This window comes from Lates calcarifer, unplaced genomic scaffold (genome assembly GCF_001640805.2).
Source record: "Lates calcarifer isolate ASB-BC8 unplaced genomic scaffold, TLL_Latcal_v3 _unitig_2351_quiver_1365, whole genome shotgun sequence".
In the NCBI taxonomy this organism is placed as follows: Eukaryota; Metazoa; Chordata; class Actinopteri; family Centropomidae; genus Lates; species Lates calcarifer.
The window spans coordinates 1-19,865 of record NW_026116158.1 but is presented as its reverse complement, the minus strand read 5'-3'; the positions used below and the strand labels follow the sequence as shown (position 1 = coordinate 19,865).

The window sequence follows — 19,865 nt, the reverse complement described above, 5'->3', positions numbered from 1 at the left end:
CTGAAGGACTGAGAAGCTGGACGTCAGGAATGTTTGGAGTTTTTATGTGAAAACTGACTGAAATAATTAATTGATTATTAAAGTAGTTCCAGTTTGTTTTTCAGTTAATCGATAATTGACTTATTTTTGCAGCTCTAATTTAAAAGCTCAGAACTTCCTTCATTATTCATTCATTATTTCCTCAGATACTCGGAAACCAAATCAGTCTGCAGAGCAAATAGTTCAGTGACAAAAAAAACTCAACATCTTTGTGTTTTTGATGTTCAGACAAGATTTTATTTACTGAACCAACAGATTATTAAAGAAAATAAATTCCAGACGTGTTGATTGTTTCAGTCGTAGTTGAGCTTCTCTGTGTTAACTTTAGAACAAATAAAGAAAAAGTTCAGGTCTTAAAACCAGAACAGGACCAAGACAAGTGAGGACGAGGGACCTGTCGTAGTTTATATTGTTCTTCACTGGTGCAAATTAGGGATTAATCAGATTATATCGACCCAGATGAATCAGACTCCTGAAGGTCTGGAGCAGACGAGCAGAAGTTTCCCCAGTCGACAGAATTAAAACCAGTTCCACAGTGAAGAGGAGGCAGTTTATTATAATATATTTTTAAAGGTTTGTTTCAAGTCTGTGGGAGAATAAATTATTTTAAAAAATCTCTTTCTATTGAAGATCTTTTGACCTTTTTGTGATTTTAGTGTCTTTGTTTTTCTGCTTTGTGAAACACTGTTTTTAACGTCTGAAAAACAAAAATCACTCGTGGCAACATTGAAGAGGACGGAGCTGCTGCTGTTGTAAAGACCCAACACCAGTCACACTGACTCTGTTTTCACTTTTATTTATAATGTGTGTGTGTGAGGGTGGGTGAGAATAAAATGTAAATTAAAATTTTCTAAATCTTTTAAAGATGTTCACTTTGTTTTTATTCATATTTCCACTGAGATAAAAATGATTGAATATTCAGAGACAGTTTGAGTCACACAGGACCGTTTATTCATTTATTAGCATAGAAAAAATACATTTATAACATTAAAACAGTAAATTGAACATTTCCTTATTTGTTGTATCAAAGTGCAAAAAGTTTAGAAATAAACCAATAAATACTGAAAATCTAAGAAATACTTTGACACTTAAAACAGAACTCTGATTCTAAAACGTCAGAACAGCAGGAGTGTTTAAAGTTTAAAACCAGCAAACGATGAATCAAACTGTTAACGAACAAACTTCAGAGTCTCTGTTAGTGGCTGTAGGCCTGGATCGAGGTCTCTGGTCCTCAGATGATGTCCCGGCCTCTGCACTCCTCTTTGCGGGACAGTTCCGGTTTGTTGCACCGGTTGTTCCTCTCCTTGGTTCTGTACCGAGTTTTCACCAACAACGGTTCGTCGAAGTACAGATCCTCCTGAGCTCTGACGACGCTGCTCACCTCCTTCTCCTCGTCCTGGTCCTGGAGGAACAGCTGCTGCAGGATGGGGGTCAGGTCCTCCAGAGGCTGTCGCAGGCACCGCGAAGGCGCCGCTTTCTTCAGGGTCTTGGACAGCGATGGTGCTCTCTGAGTGTGAAACTGGTGGACGACGGACACCATGGCGTGGTACCTCTTCACGCTGGAGCGATCGCTCTTCAGGAAGGCCTTGAATCGTCTTCCTGTCCTCATCCTGTGGACTATGTTGTGGACCAGTGTCCCCTCATACAACCTGGACCACATCACAAAGACAAGATGGAGATTTTCAGCTTGTTGTGAAGAGAATACAGAGTATCTGCAAGTGTTGAAAAGTCTTGAAAAGCATTGATTTCAGTTTTAAATTTAATTCACAAAGGTCTGAAACGATCAGTAACGTTACTAATAAAGTGCTTTCTGTCTGTTCCAGACCTCTGACCTGAAAATTCATCTGGATCTTAAATAAAACTGTTCCAGGTCTACTCTCACACCTCCGCTGACCTGGCTCTCTGTCAGGAACCTGGTTTTAGACCCTGATCTAACGCATCCTGAGTTACAGTCCTGTGGAGTCTCACCGTGCGACCTGTGGTTCAGGTAGAGGGAAGCCCAGCAGCTGGTTCAGGTGGATGCTGTCCTTCAGGCAGGCCTGCCATTGGTTGAAGGCGTGAGCCACGTTCAAGTCCAGCTTTGGTTGATTTCCAACCTGCAGAGCTGCAACACACAAACTCACTGTCACTGTCAATGAACCGAGCTGCTGTATCACATGACAACCTGAAGCATCGTGGTGTGTTTGTGTTTGATACCTGCTCTGTGTCTCAGTGAGTCTCCGATGCTCAGCCCGAGCAGCAGCGCCTTCAGCAGCCTGTTGTCCGGAGGAGGCTCCGCTCTCTGCAGCCAGAAACAGGTGACGGCCACCGGGAGGCGCAGCTGAGGCGGCAGGTTTCTCAGAGACGACTCAGTCACCTGCAGAGCCTCCAGTAACACCTGCAGACGTTCAGAGAGCTCCGCCTGAGGCCGACACAGCAAGAGGAGGCACAGTTCAGTTATTCCATTCAGAAACATGTAACAGGAAAAAATATGCACCTGTAAAAGCTTCACCTTGTCCAAAGAGCTGAGCACCAGCCGCTGAGTGACCCCTCTGAAGGCCGGCTCGACTGGGATCAGTTTCAGCTGGAGGCCGTCTCTGTCACTCTCCTCCACCTGGATCGGCTTTCCTCCGCCCAGCAGCAGCCCGTACATCACCTGGCGGAGCGGCCTGGACATCAGGTTGGAGCTGGGCATGTCCCTGTGGGCCACTGGGAGGCTGAGGCTCATCCTCTGCAGCTGCAGCACATCCAGGACGTCTGCGGTCAGCCGGGCCTGCGTCAGAGGAAGTCGCATCCAGTCTGGGATGAGACCTGGCTCCTTCAGGAAGACAAGAGAACAACAAACTGAGCATATTTTTACATAAAAGTGATTTTTACTGTGCAACTCTCTGGTGTGACCAGACCTTTATAAAAAAATATTTGCTCAAAACCACTTTAAAAGTAAAGGATTTAATTACTTTTTCCACTGCTAGGAACGGAGGGGGCATCCCGTGGATGAAGAACTTGGTCAGGGAGCTGGGAGGCACCTGGTACTCGTCCATCCCCAGAGACAGGCTCTGCAGCACCTTAGCCTTTCTCTCCATGCTCACTCCTCTCATCAGCCTCACCGCCGCCTCCAGCGCCTCCTGAGGTTCGTTGAAGCCCTTCAGCCAGCAGAGCAGCCCCTTCAGGTGGCTCGGCTTCTCGCTCGGGTCAAACTGCACCCAGTCGATGGGCGACTCCATCCTCTTCAGCTTCACGTAATCATTCCCGGCCAAGGCGGCGAAGGTGGGCAGGAGCTGGGGCTTGATCTCGAGGGCGATGCAGAAGCTGTTGGCGTGGTAGGTCTTACAGGGGATGTAGCTCTGCGAGCCGCTCTGCTCCACCTCCTCCCACTTGAAATGAGAGATGGGCAGCAGCCCAGATGATAGATTGAAAATGTAGAAGTCGCTGTCGTTGGAAAGCACCGGGCACTGCCACTCGTTGGCCAGGGCGACAATCTGCGGGTCGGCCTCTGCAAAGCACTGGGCCATCGGGACCTCCAGCCGGGCCAGCGTCTGTCTGAACACTATCTTGGCGAGCTGGGGCAGGATATCCTCATTGCTGCCGCCCACCGCTGCCTGATGGGCTTTCTTGATCCGACTCTTAGCTCTTAACGTCACCGTTTCAAGCTTCTTGTCGGTGTGGTCCGAGCCTCCGTCCAGCACCACGTACGGCATGATCCCACAGTCTCTGAGGGCTTTGACAAACCTCTCAATCAGGTCTTCAAAGGTGGCGTACTCCCCACCGCGATTCTGATCCAGACCTGAGGAATCAACCAAGGAAACATGATGAACAAACTGAACAGAGCATTACAGACCAAAACACACATCCTGCTTCTACTCAACAACTTCAATCATCAGACACCTGGAGGAAACAGCCTGACTGATCTGGACCTGACCGGTTCTTTACTACTGGACCTATGTGGTAGTCATGGACCGTCCGTAGCAAACATTTGACCATAAAGGACCTGAAACCAGAATACCTGAGGTGAAAGGCTGATGATCAACTCTGTTCTTAAAATCAAACATATGTCTTAGACATTCGGGTGATCTCCTGATCCAGCTCAGAGAAGTTGGACCAGAACCTGTTTCCAGTTTCCTGTTACTTTTATGTGTTTTAGTTCATCCACTAACATTAATGACCTGTCCTGCGGCCAGCCACCAGGGGGCGACGGAGAGGTCTGTCTGTAAATAACATACTGAATGTCCTCAGAATAATTACAGAGGTTAAACTTTACTTTAACGCCCTCCTGCTCCCATTTAACTTTAATTAGCACTCTATAAAATGTACTGGAACACATTAAGGACATATTTTATTTTATTACAGCTTTGACTTTTTATAGTGACCTCTATTATCTGTTTATACAGCACAGTTAGAGCTCGGTCTGTTATAACACATTTATTCGATGTCACTAATAATAAAATGCAAATTAAAGGCAGTTAAAGTAAAAAAAAATAACTTCAAAATAAGAGTCCACGTCCTCCACACCTACAGGCTCCTTCAGTGATCAACTTGTAAAATATGAGGCGTGGTTTCAGTTGGTAAAAAAAAAAAAGCAGAAACAACAGCTCGTTATATCTGATGCATCCACCTATAAACAAACTTTAAGTTTCGATTTCTTCAGGATGTTTTTCTGCTCAAACTTCTACATCAGCAGAAGTAAAAATCTGAAGGAGCTAAATAATATGAAACGGCCTTAAACAAACATCATACTTCTTTTACTCCTAAAAGCTCAAAATGAATATTTGTACTTCGTACATCGACGTCATCCAGGTGAGAGCAGCTTGTTACTGTGGAAAAGTTTTAAGTTTTAAAAATCTGATTCTTACATGAAAAGTTGATTTCTGTTGTCAGATTAGAAGAAAGTAATGAAGTAAAAAAGTAACGTTTATCCCTAAATTCCCAGTGCAGTACTCCCAGAGTAATACCAGAGTACAGTACTGCAGTCAGAGTATTTTCTGTGAGTCCTACCTGACTTGAAGTACATCAGGTACAGCAGGTTGCAGCCGTCGATCACCAGCCGCATCTTCCTGAACTTGGTGTCCCGGTAGATCCGGGGCTGAGAATCCAGCAAAGTGGCCAAGCCCTGAACGCCCATCCTGGGTCCGAGTCTGACGACCAACCTGCATCTGCGCCACTTTTATACCGAGACAGAGTCCGCGGCTCCGTCCTCTGTTTCTCTTTCCTTAAGTTTCACTTTCCTGACCTCAGCACCGTGAACCGGTTCATGCCTGCCGGACTCTGAGACCTGCACCACCTGATTACAAGACTTTCAATAAACAGGAGGACAAGAACTCTTCACCTCCTTTTATTTATTGATGATTCCTCAGTGTTTAAATACAAAGTTTAAATACAAAGTAATATTTAGTAGAAATACTCAAGTAAAGTACCTCAGAACTGCACTAAGTACTGTACATGAGTAAATGTACTCTATTACTTTCTACTCACAAACAAATCAAAACCTGTCAGTGTAACTTTGAAGTATGTTTCTCTAAGTAATATTTCATTTTTCTTTATATATTACTGTACCTGAGTAAATGTACTTAGTTACTTTCCACTGCAGCTGTAACTTTACTCTGATGATACTTTATTACTTTTACTCAAGTAATATTTTACATGGAGTATTTTTATTTTGCAGTATTTGTATTTGTACTGAAGGGTCTGAATCATTCCTCCATCAGCAGGATGAAGACCATGGGATTTGACTGAAAGCTCTCAGTGACCCTGAGCTCAGACTCAGTCAGACCTGATCCAGTTCAGACCGGAAACAGACCGGATTCTGAGCCGGTCTGAGTAAAAGAAGGAAACAGAAACTTAAAGCAGCAGAGAGGCGGAAACAGAAGGTGACACGTGACACAACATTAACTCAACATTTATTATTTATTTATACATTAACTCAGCATTAAGTCAGTATTAAGTCAACACTGTGAAGGTCCTGACTCACTGTTCACAGAAGAAAAGAAGAAACATTTCAAAGATCATTTTGTTTCTGAAATGAAATGATTTGAATAATAAATCAACATGAAGAAACATTTATTACATTTATTTCAGAATTATTAACATTTTTACTTTAACACGTTTCATTTACATCACATGTAAAACGAACTGTTTTTATTTTATCTGATGATAATTTCGCTTTAAGCTTCTGATTTTTCTATTTTTAATCAAAAATTACAAATTATGTCAATTTTAAATGTGAATATTAATTTTGTTTCACTTCATTTATTCTGTTTAAACACTAACTCGTTTTTTTCCCTCTTTATATCGTTCATTGCTCGCTGACCCGGAGGAAACCCGGTAAAGTGCTGTGACATTGTGTTTGTGCGGTGTCACGTGGTTAACGCGTCCTCCTCCTGCGGACCAGTTGAAACCGACAGAGATCGGCTGAGGTTCTGCTGCGGAGCCGCGGGGAGAAATAAAACCAGGATCCCGCTCAGTGAGAGTCTGACACACACCCAGCTGCTGCACGTTCACCCCCGGTATGTCCGCGGTCTGTGTGCTCAGGACTCGCTGCTTCCTCCGGCAGGTCTTCCCCGGCCTCTCCGCCGCCATGAACAGAAGCTACAGCCTGGACGTCACCGCTCCGCTGCTCCGGACGCAGGGCTACGTGGACGGCCGCTGGGTCTCCGCAGCCTCGGTGTTCCCCGTCCTGGACCCGGCCACTGGGCAGGAGATAGCCCGGGTGGCTGACTGCGGCCCGGCTGAGGCCAAGCAGGCGGTGGACGCTGCGTACAAGGCGTTTCACTCCTGGAAGCAGTACTCCGCTAAGGTAGGCAATGATCAGAGCCTGCACCGCCTCCTCTCGGGCTAACCGAACTTCATGCGGAAAAGTGCCAATTTAATCTAAATGTTGCATGTGCGCTAAGAAAAGCACGAAAACAATGTAACAGAGGACATTTCCTCAACTGACTGGAACCAGACTTTAATTCGGCTCTAACAAAATACACAAGGAAGCACACAGTTTACACAAAACCACAACTTTCACTTTAGTTTCTTATCGCTTTCTGCATCCGAACGTTTTTCGGGCGGAAGCTGCATGAACGAGGACGTGTTGAAGGTTGTTACCAAAAATGTCTCCCAGCTTTCAGAGCATTAACTACCCATATATCCCGAAGTGAAGAGAGACTCCGAAGAGCCCAGAGAAGGTGCACGTTTAGTTCACACAGTGTGTACATTAGCAAATAAACATGGCGACATTAAACTGCGAAATATTTGAACGGAGTTTTGCGTGAAGGCGTTCACTGAAAAGCAGGTGTATTTCTGCAGCATTTATCAGTCAACACGTCACACAGCTGAATAACCTTGATGTTTCTATGTGGGGGGGTCAGGTGGGGGGGGGGCTGTAAGAACATTAACTTCACGTCTTTGCTGTTGCACAAACAGGTGAGTGATTAGTTTCCTGTCCAACAGATATGATCACACACTGTCATTAAACAGGTTAATTTTCCTCCAGAAAGACAAAGTCCAACTGTTGTCTGCAACTCAGGACTGAAAGCTGCTGTTCACTGTCAATCAGTTGTTGTTGTTGTTGTTGTTGTTGATGTTGTTGTTGTTGTTGATGTTGATGTGGTGCAGGAGAGGAGCGTCCTGCTGAGGAAATGGTTCGACCTGTTGACGCTGCACAAAGAAGACCTGGCTAAACTGATCACATTCGAGTGTGTGAGTATCCTGCAGATAAAGGCACAGTTCACCCAAACTACATCATCAAAGGTTCCACATTATAGAAAGTGAGATTTCAGTGTCTTTTTATAACAACCAGAAACATCATTATATATCAATACCAGACTCCATTGAGAACACAGGAGCTGCTGGAATACCACTGCCTCCATCTGTCAGTGTGTCTGTGTTACTGTGTGACTGGAAGAAGTAATCAGATACTTTACTGCAGTAAAAGTACCACACAGTAACACAGACACACTGACAGATGGAGGCAGTGGTATTCCAGCAGCTCCTGTGCTCTGCTCAGTAAAATTCCTGGTTTTCATCTGAGTCACAGTATTTAAATATTCACCTTTTAACAGCAGCGTCGGTGTCACACAGGACGTCCTGACGCTGTCAATGATCCACTGAGGAACTGGTTCTGCTGAGATCTGATCTGTGGTTCATTGACAGTAACATGAACATGTTATAGTTTTAACATTAACATGTGTGAGAGGAAGTGTTTTATCCTCATTTCACTCAACATTTTTAAACTCTGTGTGTGTGTGTGTGTGTGTGTGTGTGTGTGTGTGTGTGTGTGTGTGTGTGTGTGTGTGTGTGTTTTCCAGGGGAAGCCGATGCGGGAGTCTCTCGGGGAGATGGCGTACTCGGCCTCCTTCCTGGAGTGGTTCTCAGAGGAGGCTCGGCGAGTTTACGGCGACATCGTCCCCTCGCCCGCCAAAGACCGGAAGATCCTCCTCCTCAAACAGCCGGTGGGGGTCGCCTCCATCATCACACCGGTAAGAAGCTGTTTGCAGCTCAGTGATGAACCCGTTACTGCCACAGTGTCTGAGGGTCTGTTCTGTAGTCCAACCTGAAGTTAGCTTCAGCCACTAAAAGCCAGTGGGATTTTTTCATAGTGTTTTGGATTATTCCAGAAAATAAACAGTGAGCAGCTAAAGTTTCTGATCCTTCAGGTTTAGTTGATCAGATCATCTTCACAGATGAACACCACTGTTCTGATGTTTGAAGTAAGAAGCTAATGTTAGGCTATAAACCAACTACACCACGGTCACATGACGTCAACGTCTCCACCACTAAGCTTCCAACTGGTCATTTCATTTAGCTCTGAGCTCTTCTACAAAAGCCTTTCTTCTTAGAAAGTTAGTGAGAGTTTGAAAGAGCGTGAGTAGAAACACAACGAGGCTGTAAAGGTGGACTGGTGAGTAGATGGGTTTTCATGTTAACGTCCCCGACAACCTCTGTAGTCTCATTTAGACACTCGTTAGCAACCGCCTTTTTTAAGACACGTAAAAGCTTCAAACATCAGGAGTGGGGGATTTACTGACCCATTTTATGTTGGAGAATAAAACCTGAAAATGTCTGGAGCTTGTGTTAAAACCACAGACCTTATTTCAGACATTTAACCAGAAACACACTGACAACAGGAAGAGCTAACATGCTAACATGCTAACTGACTTCCTGCTTTCAGGATCAGTGCTGTATTACTGCACATGAACATCTACAACATGGCTGTTGTTAAATGTTGTCATGTTGTTTCACAGTGGAACTTCCCCAGCGCCATGATCACCAGGAAGGTGGGGGCCGCTCTGGCCGCCGGCTGCACGGTCGTGGTTAAACCGGCTGAGGACACGCCGCTGTCGGCGCTCGCTCTGGCTGAGGTCAGTACAACGCCGCAGAAATCTGACTTTGATTTTAGTTTAATGAGATTCAGAAGGATTCAGGTTTGAGTGGATTTGATAAAATGTTGTTGGACCCAAACCCAGAACCTCCCGAATGACTGAGATCCAGAACATAGAAGTGGTGTGTAAAGTTGTGTTTCTGTGTGTGTGTGTGTGTGTAGCTGGCGGAGCAGGCGGGGATCCCGGCGGGGGTGTTTAACGTGGTTCCTTGCTCCAGAGAGAAGACTCCGTCGGTCGGGGAGGTCCTCTGCACCGACCCCCTGGTGGCTAAAATCTCCTTCACTGGCTCCACGGCCACCGGCAAGGTAAACACCTGAACGCACCACCTGCCTCAGTCTGTGATGTCATCAGTCCTGACCCAGTTTAAAGTCGTGGTTTCCTCTCAGGTGCTGCTGAAACTGGCCGCTGACACTGTGAAGAAGGCGTCCATGGAGCTGGGAGGCCACGCCCCCTTCATCGTGTTCGACAGCGCTGATGTCGACATGGCGGTGGGTGGAGCCATGGCCTCCAAGTTCAGGAACTCTGGACAGGTAAGACAGGAGGACCTGGATTCTGTGGGCCCTGCTGGCCGGCTGCGGTACTGCACTGACCTCCACCTCCTCCCTCCTGTAGACCTGTGTGTGTTCGAACCGGTTCCTGGTCCAGAGCGGGATCTACGACCGCTTCATGGAGAAACTGGGCCGAGCGATGGACGCCGAGCTCCGTCTGGGTCACGGCTCAGAGCCAGACACCACCCAGGGCCCGCTGATCAACACCAGAGCTGCAGAGAAGGTGAACACCGGCGTCCTCCTGACGTCCAGGTGACTGTGTGTCGGTGCTGTTACCTGAACGCTGAGTGTCTCTGTCCCTCAGGTGGCCCATCAGATTTCAGATGCTGTGTCCCGGGGAGCGAAGCTGCTGAAGGGAGGGAAGCGACTGGACGGCTCGTTCATGGAGCCGACTCTGCTGGGAGACGTCACCACAGAGATGCTCTGTACGAAGGAGGAAACCTTCGGGCCGCTGCTGCCCGTCATCAGGTCTGAACAAACTACACCTCACACTGAGACTGATCGTACATGTAGAAAGATGTTCACTGAAGAACCAGAACCTGTTTCTGTTCTACAGGTTTAACTCCGAGGACGAGGCTCTGGCCATCGCTAACGCGTCTAATGTCGGGCTGGCAGGTGAGCTCCTGCGGTAAAAATGGATCCAAGTCGTGTTAATTGAAGTTATATTAGGAAAAACACGTTAAAATAGAATTTTATCTGATATCAAATAAGTCTCAGGTTTAATATGTTGTGACGTCCTGCCTTAAAAAGACCACATATGGAGGAGTCTCTGGACTGAAACAGTCTTCGGGTTTTGTTAAACTCCCTCGGTTCTGAACTCTGTTTCTTTTATTCTCAGGATATTTCTACTCGCAGGATGTGAGTCAGATCTGGCGGGTGGCCGAGGCCTTGGAGGTGGGGTTAGTCGGAGTGAACGAGGGCCTGCTGTCCACCCCGGAGGCCACCTTCGGCGGGGTCAAACAGTCCGGTTTGGGCCGCGAGGGATCCAAGTACGGCATCGACGAGTACCTGGAAATCAAGTACATGTGCTTCGGAGGCCTCAAACCCTGAACCAGGACGGAGTGGCGCCCCCATCCAGCGGTACGACACTCGTATGAAGGGAGTAATCACTAACGTGGTTGTAAGTGTAGATTCAGGCTGTAATTGATTTATTGTTAATGTTAATTCCCCTGACAACATGAAATAACCCTTTAAATGAGGAGGTTTCGCTGTGACCACGCAGGTCAACTAATCTGTTAATTAATGCTGTTAATTAAAGTCTAAAGTGACAGTTTTAGTTAGAGCTTATGTAGGAATCATAAATGATCCCGTCTGACATTCAGATTCACGTCAGGTTGGTTTAGTTCAGAGGCAAAGTAAAATGGTTGATCGTTGGATGTGAGGAGGGGCGGAGCTCTGAGACCAGGCAGGAAGTGACTCTTATTTTCTCATACGTTGCCTTTTCCTAAGAAACTGCTCATATGTAGAATAAGAAAAAAACATTTCAGGCAATAATTATTTTCTGTGTGTTGAACAGCATCAGTTGTAATAATTCCTTCATGCTGACCGTCTTTGTCTTTTAGTTCAGACTGAAACATGTTCAACCAAACATGACATGATTATGTTTTGATCTGGGTGAATACTCATTTCTGATTGGCTAGATGACGTTATACCACAGTCTCTATCCACCAATCAAAATATAATGTCCTGTTTAAATCTTAACTTTGACAAACTTTCTCCTCCTTGGAAAAAATGTTATTTTACCACAATCAAGCAAAACAAAGGTTAGATTAATGCTTTATTGTTCACGTTTTCAAACAATAATTTTTACTTTTACAAGACAAAAAGATTTGACAATGCAAAGTCGTCTCAGGTAAAGGTCCCCCAATTCAATAAAGACCAGACCAGATCCACTAATTTTAACCCAAACTCAAACCCAGGACCAGCTCCCACACTGTGGCTATCTAGCCTACATCTGACCGCACAAAATAATGTAGTTTGCTAATAAACATCCTTGGAAGGAACACTCTGTTACTGCTTTAATAAGCTAGTTAGGCATGCTAACGTTAGCAGAGCAGACAGACTCATGTTAAAGCCATTCTTTACAGTTTTTCTCTTTGGTTATCAGAAAGATGATTAAAAAGACTAGACCAAACTCTTCAGTCAGAATTCCAACCACGACTCTCCGCCTGTGCCTAGTTACAGTTGCTAAGCTGTGATTGGACAAAGACTGTTTAGGGAGGGGCTTAGCAAACTGTCAGTTTAGAATGTTGGTTAAGAAGTTACATGAGATCAAAGAGTAATGAGCTTCCAGCCAATCAGCATCTAGTATTCTGTCACCATGGTAAAAAATCTTAAAAACATCTGATTGACCTTTTATTTTTTAAACTTCCCACAAAGCAACAACTTTCCACAGAAGCACATGAATTTAGTTTCAGACAGAAAAGAAGCTGCCCTCTGGACTGTGGTACAAAAGACTCATTTACTGTGAGAAAACTAATTAAAAAGCACAAAAGATTTTTGTACATTCATTGTGTTTGTACTGAACGTCCTGATGTCCTGTAGTAGGCATGTTGTTGTAAAAACCGTATTTTTGTAATGATTAAAATACTTCAATATGCTTACATAATGGAACAGATAGAGACATGTTCAGATTGGGTCCAAAAATAATTTCAAACATCACAGTTAGGCCATTATTCATTATCTGTGCCATTTATACAAAACTGACAGTGTGTTAGTTTTGTTACTTTGTGAACCTTAGCTCAAGTCCTTACATACAGTAATCTGTTAGAGATCAGTATTGCTGAAACGTGTTGATGAATAAATAAACATGTTGAATGCGTGACCTGATGTGAACGTCATGTCTGCATGCACCGAGTCTTTCTGGAAGAGATAAATGATAATGCGAAAGATAAAGGACTGAGTACCATTAAAAGATGTCATCCATTATTGTAATATAGTAGTTTAACAGATACCTTGTTACTGTGTTGATGAATGAGCAGGTTTTTTCTGAACCTCAGAGAGAAGTTAAAGCACAGGGAGCTGAGTTCTGATTTTTATCAGTGCTGAACAACAGAACTGTGGTTTCGGTTCAGTACTGATCAGTCTAACTGGTCGAGCTGATCGAGTCTGATCAGACTGATTTGACATGAACAGGATTTTTCAGTTTTACAGCTGGTTTGACATTAACTGTCATTATATTAAGATGATGTAACTGTGAGTAGGGATCTCATAATTTGGAGATACAGATTTAGAAATGTGGAGATAACCAGGGCTCATATTTCCTCCAACAGAAACCTGATGAGGGTTTTTCTTTTTTCCAGAAATTGAAGCCACACACAGATGATTATATCAGAGCAGTAAATGACCGTCCACTGTTGTTCAGCACTGACTCTTCTGTTGCTTGGTTTGTACAGCAGATTGTGTTTCTAATATAAAGTGTAATTGGTTTTAATTGTTCTATACTTTGTCGTAGTTTAAGTTGATTTTTGTATTTCTGCCTAAAGATATTAATGAGAAAATTAAAAAACTGAAGGAGTACCTTCTGATTTGTTTCTTTTTGTCTTGGTGTATCAGTCAGATCTGTCAGTGCTGGTAAATTGTGTCCAACCCTAAACCTAAGCAGTAAGTTTAGCTGAGAGTTTATATTTCAGGCTGTGAGCTTTGAGTTAGCGTCCAGGTCCTCTGAGCTCAGATTTAGTTCTTGAGATCAGAGGTCCAATGAATTAGAGTTTAAGTTAGTTCCTCAGTCACGACGAACCCTGCTCTTTGACAGCCTGGTGATTAGCCTGTTAGCTAACAAGATGCAACATGTAAATCACAAAGATTTGGAGTTGGAAGGTGGATAATGCTACACCAGCAGTTTCCTCCTGCCTCCAGTCATTGTGCTGAGCCTGGCTGATCCTGGACCTTCCTCTGGACTGGATGAAATGATCCATCTCCTCTGGTCCTGGGGATGACGGTTTCCCAAAATGTCTGAGTCTTTGTCTTTAAGTCTGTCCTTAAAAGTCTGTATTTCAGCGTTGAATACGTCAACACAGGTTGTAAAAACGGTCCTGTTTCAAAGTGTCCTCCAAACGTCCCGTTGTTCCCACCTTTACATCCTGTTAAAGGAGGGGCAGGTTTGTCCTGCAACCTTTAAATCCTGGTTCATGTTACTGAGCTCACAGCACAGGATAAAGTCCTTCAAACTTTCAGAAGCCTTATCTCTCCCTGCTACCGGGGGCAGACATCCCAGCAGCGTCCTCTCTCTCTCAGCGGAGGTCGGCCATCCCGTCATCCGAAGGCATTTCCATTGCGGGCGGCCTGGACGCTGAGCCGGTTCCTGCTGCGGACGGGTCGGTCCCGGCTGAAGATGGTGTCCTGGTCGCTGTCCAGCTCCGACTCGGACATCATCAGGCTGGAATTGTGCTCCGTGCTGCGGTGTTTGATACCTGCACAGAGGAAGAGCGTTTCATCCTCAGCATCCTGAACATACGATCAGATGTTTGTGCTTTTAATTTGAAGGCCTTTTCAGCCCTGCTCAGAGGACGGACTGTCACTGGAGCTCTTGGTGAGTAAACAGATGTTAATGCTAACGTTGGCTACGTAGCGACAACACCTTTACTGAAGCGACTCACTGAATTTGGGCCTGAGCTCCACCCGCTCCTGTTCGTCCATGTTGTCCAGGATGGTGTATTTGGTTTTCTTCCTCACTTTGGTTTGTCTCCTCCTGAACACAGTCGACACGTTATCACCTGGATTAATAACAGGACTCTGTATGAACGTGTAGTGTGTGTGTGTGAGTGTGTGTGGACCTCTTGCAGCAGCAGATGAAGGTCCAGCTGACTGACAGGATGAAGACCATGAGCATGAAGCTGGTCAGGATGACGTAGAGAACCCTCCCACTCTGAAACAAACAGAATCAACTCGTCTGTTAGCTCAGTCACTGCTGTAAAGAAATCAAACCTCCAGTTAAGAAAGATCATCAGTAAGTATAATCACCACAGTTGCTCTCTCCGTCACCAAGGTAACGGCGGATCAGATTCTCGGTCCAGAAGGGGTCGCAGGTGCACTCCTTAGTGACCGGATCACACTGACCCCGGCCTGAACAGCGCAGCAAACACACTGAGGGAGAAAACACACACACAGGGAAAACTCAGTCCAGATCCGCATCAGGAGCAGGACTCAGGGATGTTTAAGATCTTTCTTTATTTTATTCTTCTTGGGCATTTAACCTCATTTAAACATTGAAACTGTGTTTGATCTGGACTTTGAGTCTCAGATAGAGAAATATGTGTGAGCAGTGTTTCTGTGTTTTTGTTATTGGCATCATCTTTTCTGTCAGTTAAAGAGAATAATCAGGGAAAACCATGAGTAATGATGATGGGTCCACACTGTACCATCAGAGCTGAAGGATTCAAGATGTTTAATGTGGTTGAAAAGTAGATTTTTTACAGTTCAGGTTCCTGTGACGAGAGAATCTGGTCTGGTTTCAGCTGTAGTCCCTGATTAAACATCAGATCTCACAGAGTTAATCAAAGGTAAAGGTGATATCTTTGATTTCCCAAAGTTAAGGAGGAAAGACACTTTGAATGGACCTGGTCTGGACAGAAACTGGTCCTGGACCTGGTCTGTGCAGTGAACTCACAGACGGTGTCGACCCTCAGGACTCTGAACAGCAGGTAGTCACTCTTCTCTCTGAGCAGCTGGTTCCTCAGCAGACCCACCAACCTGGAGCCGGAGAGCGGCCCCGAGGAGCCCCACACCGAGAACCGCAACACCGTGCTGCAGATCCACATCCACAGAGACAAACAGAGCACGGTCAGGGACGAGCGATCTGGATCTCTGAACCAGTCAGTGCAGCAGTTCGTCAGTACCTGAGGTGAGAGTGTCCCTGCAGCGCTCGGACCTGGATGTCGCTGTCGAGGACGTGCAGCAGAGCGGCGAGCTGTCGGACCACCGTGTCCCTCTGAGCCAGACTGACCTGAGACACCGACACCAGCATCTCTAGCTCCACCTCCTCCCCCCCACCGGGCTCTACGGAGACACGGGAGGGACACACTTCACTGCTCTGAGATTTGAACCCTCCAGCCCTCAGAGTCTGAGATTCTGTCCTACCTGGTCGGACCTCCACGGTGGCCGTAGCGGTGCTGGAGCGCCCCTGGGCGTCGGTCACCCTCAGCTGGAACAGGTAGGTGCCCTCCACCAGGTTGGCCAGGTACAGAGAGGCCTGTGTCTCTGAGCCGTACAGGACGTCCTGCAGACAGACGTCAGACTAGTTCTTATGTTCCTCCTGACACACGTTATTCAGAACTCTGAATCTGATCGACTCTAATGAGTCTGATCTTATTTATTTTGTATTTATTTAATAAAGACGATGCACAGTAAATGTATTTTACACTGACCCCCGGCAGCCGGACTCTGGCTGTCTCTGACCCACAGGAAGTGGACCTGAGTCTGGTCTCCGTCGGTGACGGAGCCTTGGAGGACCAGCGAGTTGTTGGGCAGAGTCAGAGTGTGGCTGCCGCTGGCGTGAGCGACCGGAGGAAGACTCGTGGCTGCAGGACGAAGGTTTGAGGTTTAATGATCACTGCAGGGTTCAAATACACATTATTATTATTGGTTCATGGTTTTATCTGTAAAACATCAGTAACCTCGCTCACCTTCCTGCACCCTGACGGTCAGTGAGGCGCTGTCTGTCGCCCCCTCCTGGTCAGAGACCGTCAGTCTGAAGGTGTAGCGCCCGACGCGAAGACCTGTCGCCGTGGCTACCACCTGGTCCACGTCCTCCAGCTTTAACCCAGGAGGACCACTGTAAAAATCCACAGGTGAGTCGTGGTTAAATCTTTTCAAACAGTGAGACTCAGAAACATCCTGTCCTGTGTCCCACCTGATGGCGTCCCAGTGGTAGCTGACGATGCCACGGTCGTCGGTGCTGCCGCTGCCATTGAGCAACAAGCTGCTCACAGGGAGAAGCAACTTCCTGTCAGGACCCACGACAGCCACCGGACCACGGTTTGACCCCCTGCCCTCTGACACTGAGTAAACAGACGGGTTTGTTTAAAGGAGTTCATCATGTGAATGTGAATTTTATCAGAGCGATAAATTTACCAGACGCAGCAGCAGCAGTCGTAGCAGAGGGTGAGGTCGTGGTTGGAGGGACGGCGCTCAGTGTTGAGGTGGTGGTGGGGTCAGAGGTCACGGCTCTGGATGGGGGGGGAGTGGTGGGGGGTGGAGCTCTGGCTGCCGACTGGAGCAGCTTCACCCAGGTCTGTGGACACAAAGACAGAGTCTTTATTAGAATGATTATCTTAAAGGAAAACCTGAACTTTGGTGTGTGTGTGCGGTGTGTGTGTGTGTTCAGTACCAGTTGTAGGTTTCAGGGGAAACTGAAGCTTCAGGTGTAACTGTAAGTCAGCACCTGTGCAGGTTTTCCCATCAGACATCATTCAGAGGCTGATCAGCAGCTGAAGGAAAGAATCATTTTATTATTTTCAGACAGCTCTGGTTTCCTCTGAGAGAAGCTCTGTAACTTTAACAAGCTGTTTGTGTCTGTGTGTTTGTTAAAGGTGTGCTCACACAGTCAGGTGTACCTGGCTGTGTGGTGGTGCTGCTGGGCCAGTGAGGCGTGGTAGGAGACAGAGCTGGAGTCCTCACATGGTCCTGTTGGGTGGAGTCTGTGGTGTTGATGGAGTCAGTGATGTAGACATGATGCTGCTTTGTGGTCTGGTCTGTAAAAAAACCAACAAACACAAACAAATCACTGGCTGTGTTTTCGATGTGAAAGAAAGGCAGTCTTCAAGCTGATTCATGCCATCACTCACTGTTTTCTCTGCAGCAGGATCCGCCGGCCTCCTGGTTCTCTCCTCCTCTCCCCGGCTCATGTTCCCCCTGAGGAGGCTCTAATCTGGGCCACGCTGCTCTGCGTCGGCCCCTCTCTGGACCATCCTCTGCCTCTGATTGGTTGAGCCCGTCTCTTCCTTTCAGAGGCGGCTGATTGGTCGTCGTCTCCGCCTCTGAACCACCACCTCCCTCTCCTCCTGGCTTCCCTCTGAATACTCCACATCCAGGATCCCGGGGTCAGAGAAGTCCAGCCGGGGCCCATCGAAGAGGGCGAGATCCTTCAGAGCCTCCAGGTCCCCGGGGCCTCAGAGGTCCGTGACAGGGGCCTCCAGCGGCCTCGGTACGGCTCCCCTCTCACCAGAGACTGAAGCACAAGGGTCTGCGGGACGCCCTCCGCAGGAAGGCCAGGAACGAGTCTGCCCCGGGTCTCTCTCTGGGCTGGCAGTTCTCCCTCTGCTGGCAGCTCAGGATGTAGCAGCGCCCTCGAACAGCCAGGCCAGGTCGTAACCGGCAGGTCGCAGCAGGCCGCCACGCACTGCGGCAACGACGACACGCCAGGGACCCGCATGATACCACTGCTCTCCACCGCTGGGGACACCACAGCCTCGGAGAAGGTCGCCCCCTGCCAGCACTGAGACGCCACCACAGCTGCAACAGAAACATCGGAACATTAGAAAAAACTGAATCAAATGGTAGTAGACCTGTACATCACTGTAAGAAGACGAGAAGTCAAACCACTGAGAGACAAAAACTAAACAAGATCTTCAGGGAGAGATAAGTTACTCTGAGGAGCACAGTACAGTTACAGGTGAAACCAGAACCAACTGTAAACAACTCTTTAAAAACATCAGAATTTATATAAAGATTAAAATCATCCTTTTAATGATGTTGGTGGATGTTTGTACCTTCCACACTGTGCAGCAGCAGCAGGAATGTTTTCTCCACATGGTCAGTCTGTGGTCTGAAACAAACACACACACTGTAACTTACATGTTATCTTTAAGTGCAGTACATTACTCTTATATTTCTCTGTGGACTTGTTAATAAAATCAGCTTGGCTCATGTCAGCTTTGGCAGAAAGTAATCAAGAGCTTCACCTTCATATTTTCTGCACTATTTTACTTTTACATTCATACATTTACGGTAGCGCCGCAAGAATTCACACAAAACACAACAGCCTGGGCTTCTCCATTGGATAAAGCCTTAGGGTAACTTCCGCTGTTTACAGTTTTTTTGACCAATCAGAAGTTGCTGCTGGCGGCTCAGTCGACCAATCAGCGCTAGGCAAATTCGCCGACCAATCAGCGTCTGCCTGGCGATGTTGGCTGGCGTGTGACGCCATTGTTGTGAACTGTGTCCAGGTACACGGAGCGGCGGTGAAACGAAGTCGGAAATATGAGCGAAAATACGGAAGAAAACCAACGTTTGCGTCGTTAACACTGTTGGAAGTGTTTTAGAGAAGAAGCCTGGACGCCGAAACAAGCTTTGGAGCGGTTTTTGTCAAACACGGATCAGGCTGGACGCTGATACCTACGGCAGGAAGGTAAGCTAGCGAGCTAACTATTTCGCTAGCGTTAGCATTAGCGTTAGCGTTAGCCTTCTCTTGTAATGTTGTCCTTTGGTCGTATTTACAGTTTTAGTCGTTTTTATCTTCATTGTTTGTGTTTCTGTGACTAAAGTGTCTCTGACATGAGCTGGGGTCCCTGATTTAACAGATTATAAAGCAGTGGTAGCCCGTTTACAACTCTATGCAGCTTTTATTGTGTCTCTTTGCGGTCACTTGGTGTTTTGGATTTTTTGTCTCCTTGCGGCCGGTTTGCGTTAGTTTGCGTCTTTGTGTATCTCTTAATGGTCTTTTTTTTTTTTTTAAATATATCCCTTTGCGGTCTTTTTACATCACTTTGTGTTAGCTGTTCAGTGTCTTTGTTGCTAGGTGTCTCTTCCTGGTCGTTTTTCCACCTTTGTGGTGGGTTAGCATCTCGCTCTGATCGTTTTGTGTCTCGTTCTTTTTACCTGTTTGTTGTCATGGTGTGTTGTCACCTGTGTCGTTACCAGCTGTGGTCAGCACAGAGGAGAGCAGAGCAGCGGAGAAGTTGCTGTTTTGGTTTGTAGCACTGTGAAACTTCATGACGAA

At 46.5% G+C, this 19,865-nt stretch overlaps 3 protein-coding genes across 4 annotated transcripts; 1 reads left to right on the top strand and 2 right to left on the bottom strand.

The window, feature by feature from the left end:
* Nucleotides 1-967: 967 nt before the first annotated feature.
* Nucleotides 968-5,215, bottom strand: LOC108892705 (protein asteroid homolog 1). The gene is made up of 6 exons (XM_018690406.2): nt 5,011-5,215; nt 2,976-3,802; nt 2,531-2,836; nt 2,236-2,440; nt 2,008-2,143; nt 968-1,688 (listed from the first exon to the last, which is right to left on the bottom strand). The coding sequence occupies exons 1-6, from the start codon at nt 5,135-5,137 to the stop codon at nt 1,271-1,273; spliced, it is 2,019 nt and encodes a 672-aa protein (XP_018545922.1). The 5' UTR covers nt 5,138-5,215; the 3' UTR covers nt 968-1,270.
* A 1,067-nt stretch (nt 5,216-6,282) lies between these two features.
* LOC108892704 (succinate-semialdehyde dehydrogenase, mitochondrial) lies at nt 6,283-13,447 on the top strand. Of its 2 annotated transcripts, none has more exons than XM_018690404.2 (11): nt 6,283-6,808; nt 7,615-7,698; nt 8,307-8,477; nt 9,243-9,359; nt 9,542-9,685; nt 9,767-9,910; nt 9,993-10,151; nt 10,233-10,396; nt 10,485-10,543; nt 10,767-11,008; nt 13,231-13,447. In XM_018690404.2, exons 1-10 carry the CDS (start codon nt 6,521-6,523, stop codon nt 10,976-10,978), a joined length of 1,542 nt encoding a protein of 513 aa, XP_018545920.1. In that variant the 5' UTR covers nt 6,283-6,520; the 3' UTR covers nt 10,979-11,008; nt 13,231-13,447. The 2 variants fall into 2 exon arrangements, with proteins under 2 accessions (XP_018545920.1, XP_018545921.1); XM_018690405.2 differs by lacking the exon at nt 13,231-13,447 and having other exon boundaries at nt 6,283-6,475; nt 6,566-6,808; nt 10,767-12,752.
* LOC108892702 (dyslexia-associated protein KIAA0319 homolog) lies at nt 12,380-18,692 on the bottom strand (the record flags this gene model as incomplete). The annotated part of the gene is given in 16 exon segments (XM_051068041.1): nt 12,380-14,340; nt 14,527-14,618; nt 14,704-14,789; nt 14,791-14,795; nt 14,891-15,013; nt 15,537-15,673; nt 15,766-15,925; nt 16,007-16,146; nt 16,296-16,446; nt 16,552-16,700; nt 16,779-16,926; nt 17,000-17,159; nt 17,468-17,619; nt 17,713-17,939; nt 18,052-18,379; nt 18,637-18,692. Coding segments are annotated over 16 exon segments (2,272 nt in total), but the record flags the coding sequence as incomplete, so codon positions are not given.
* Between the last annotated feature and the right edge of the window lie 1,173 nt (nt 18,693-19,865).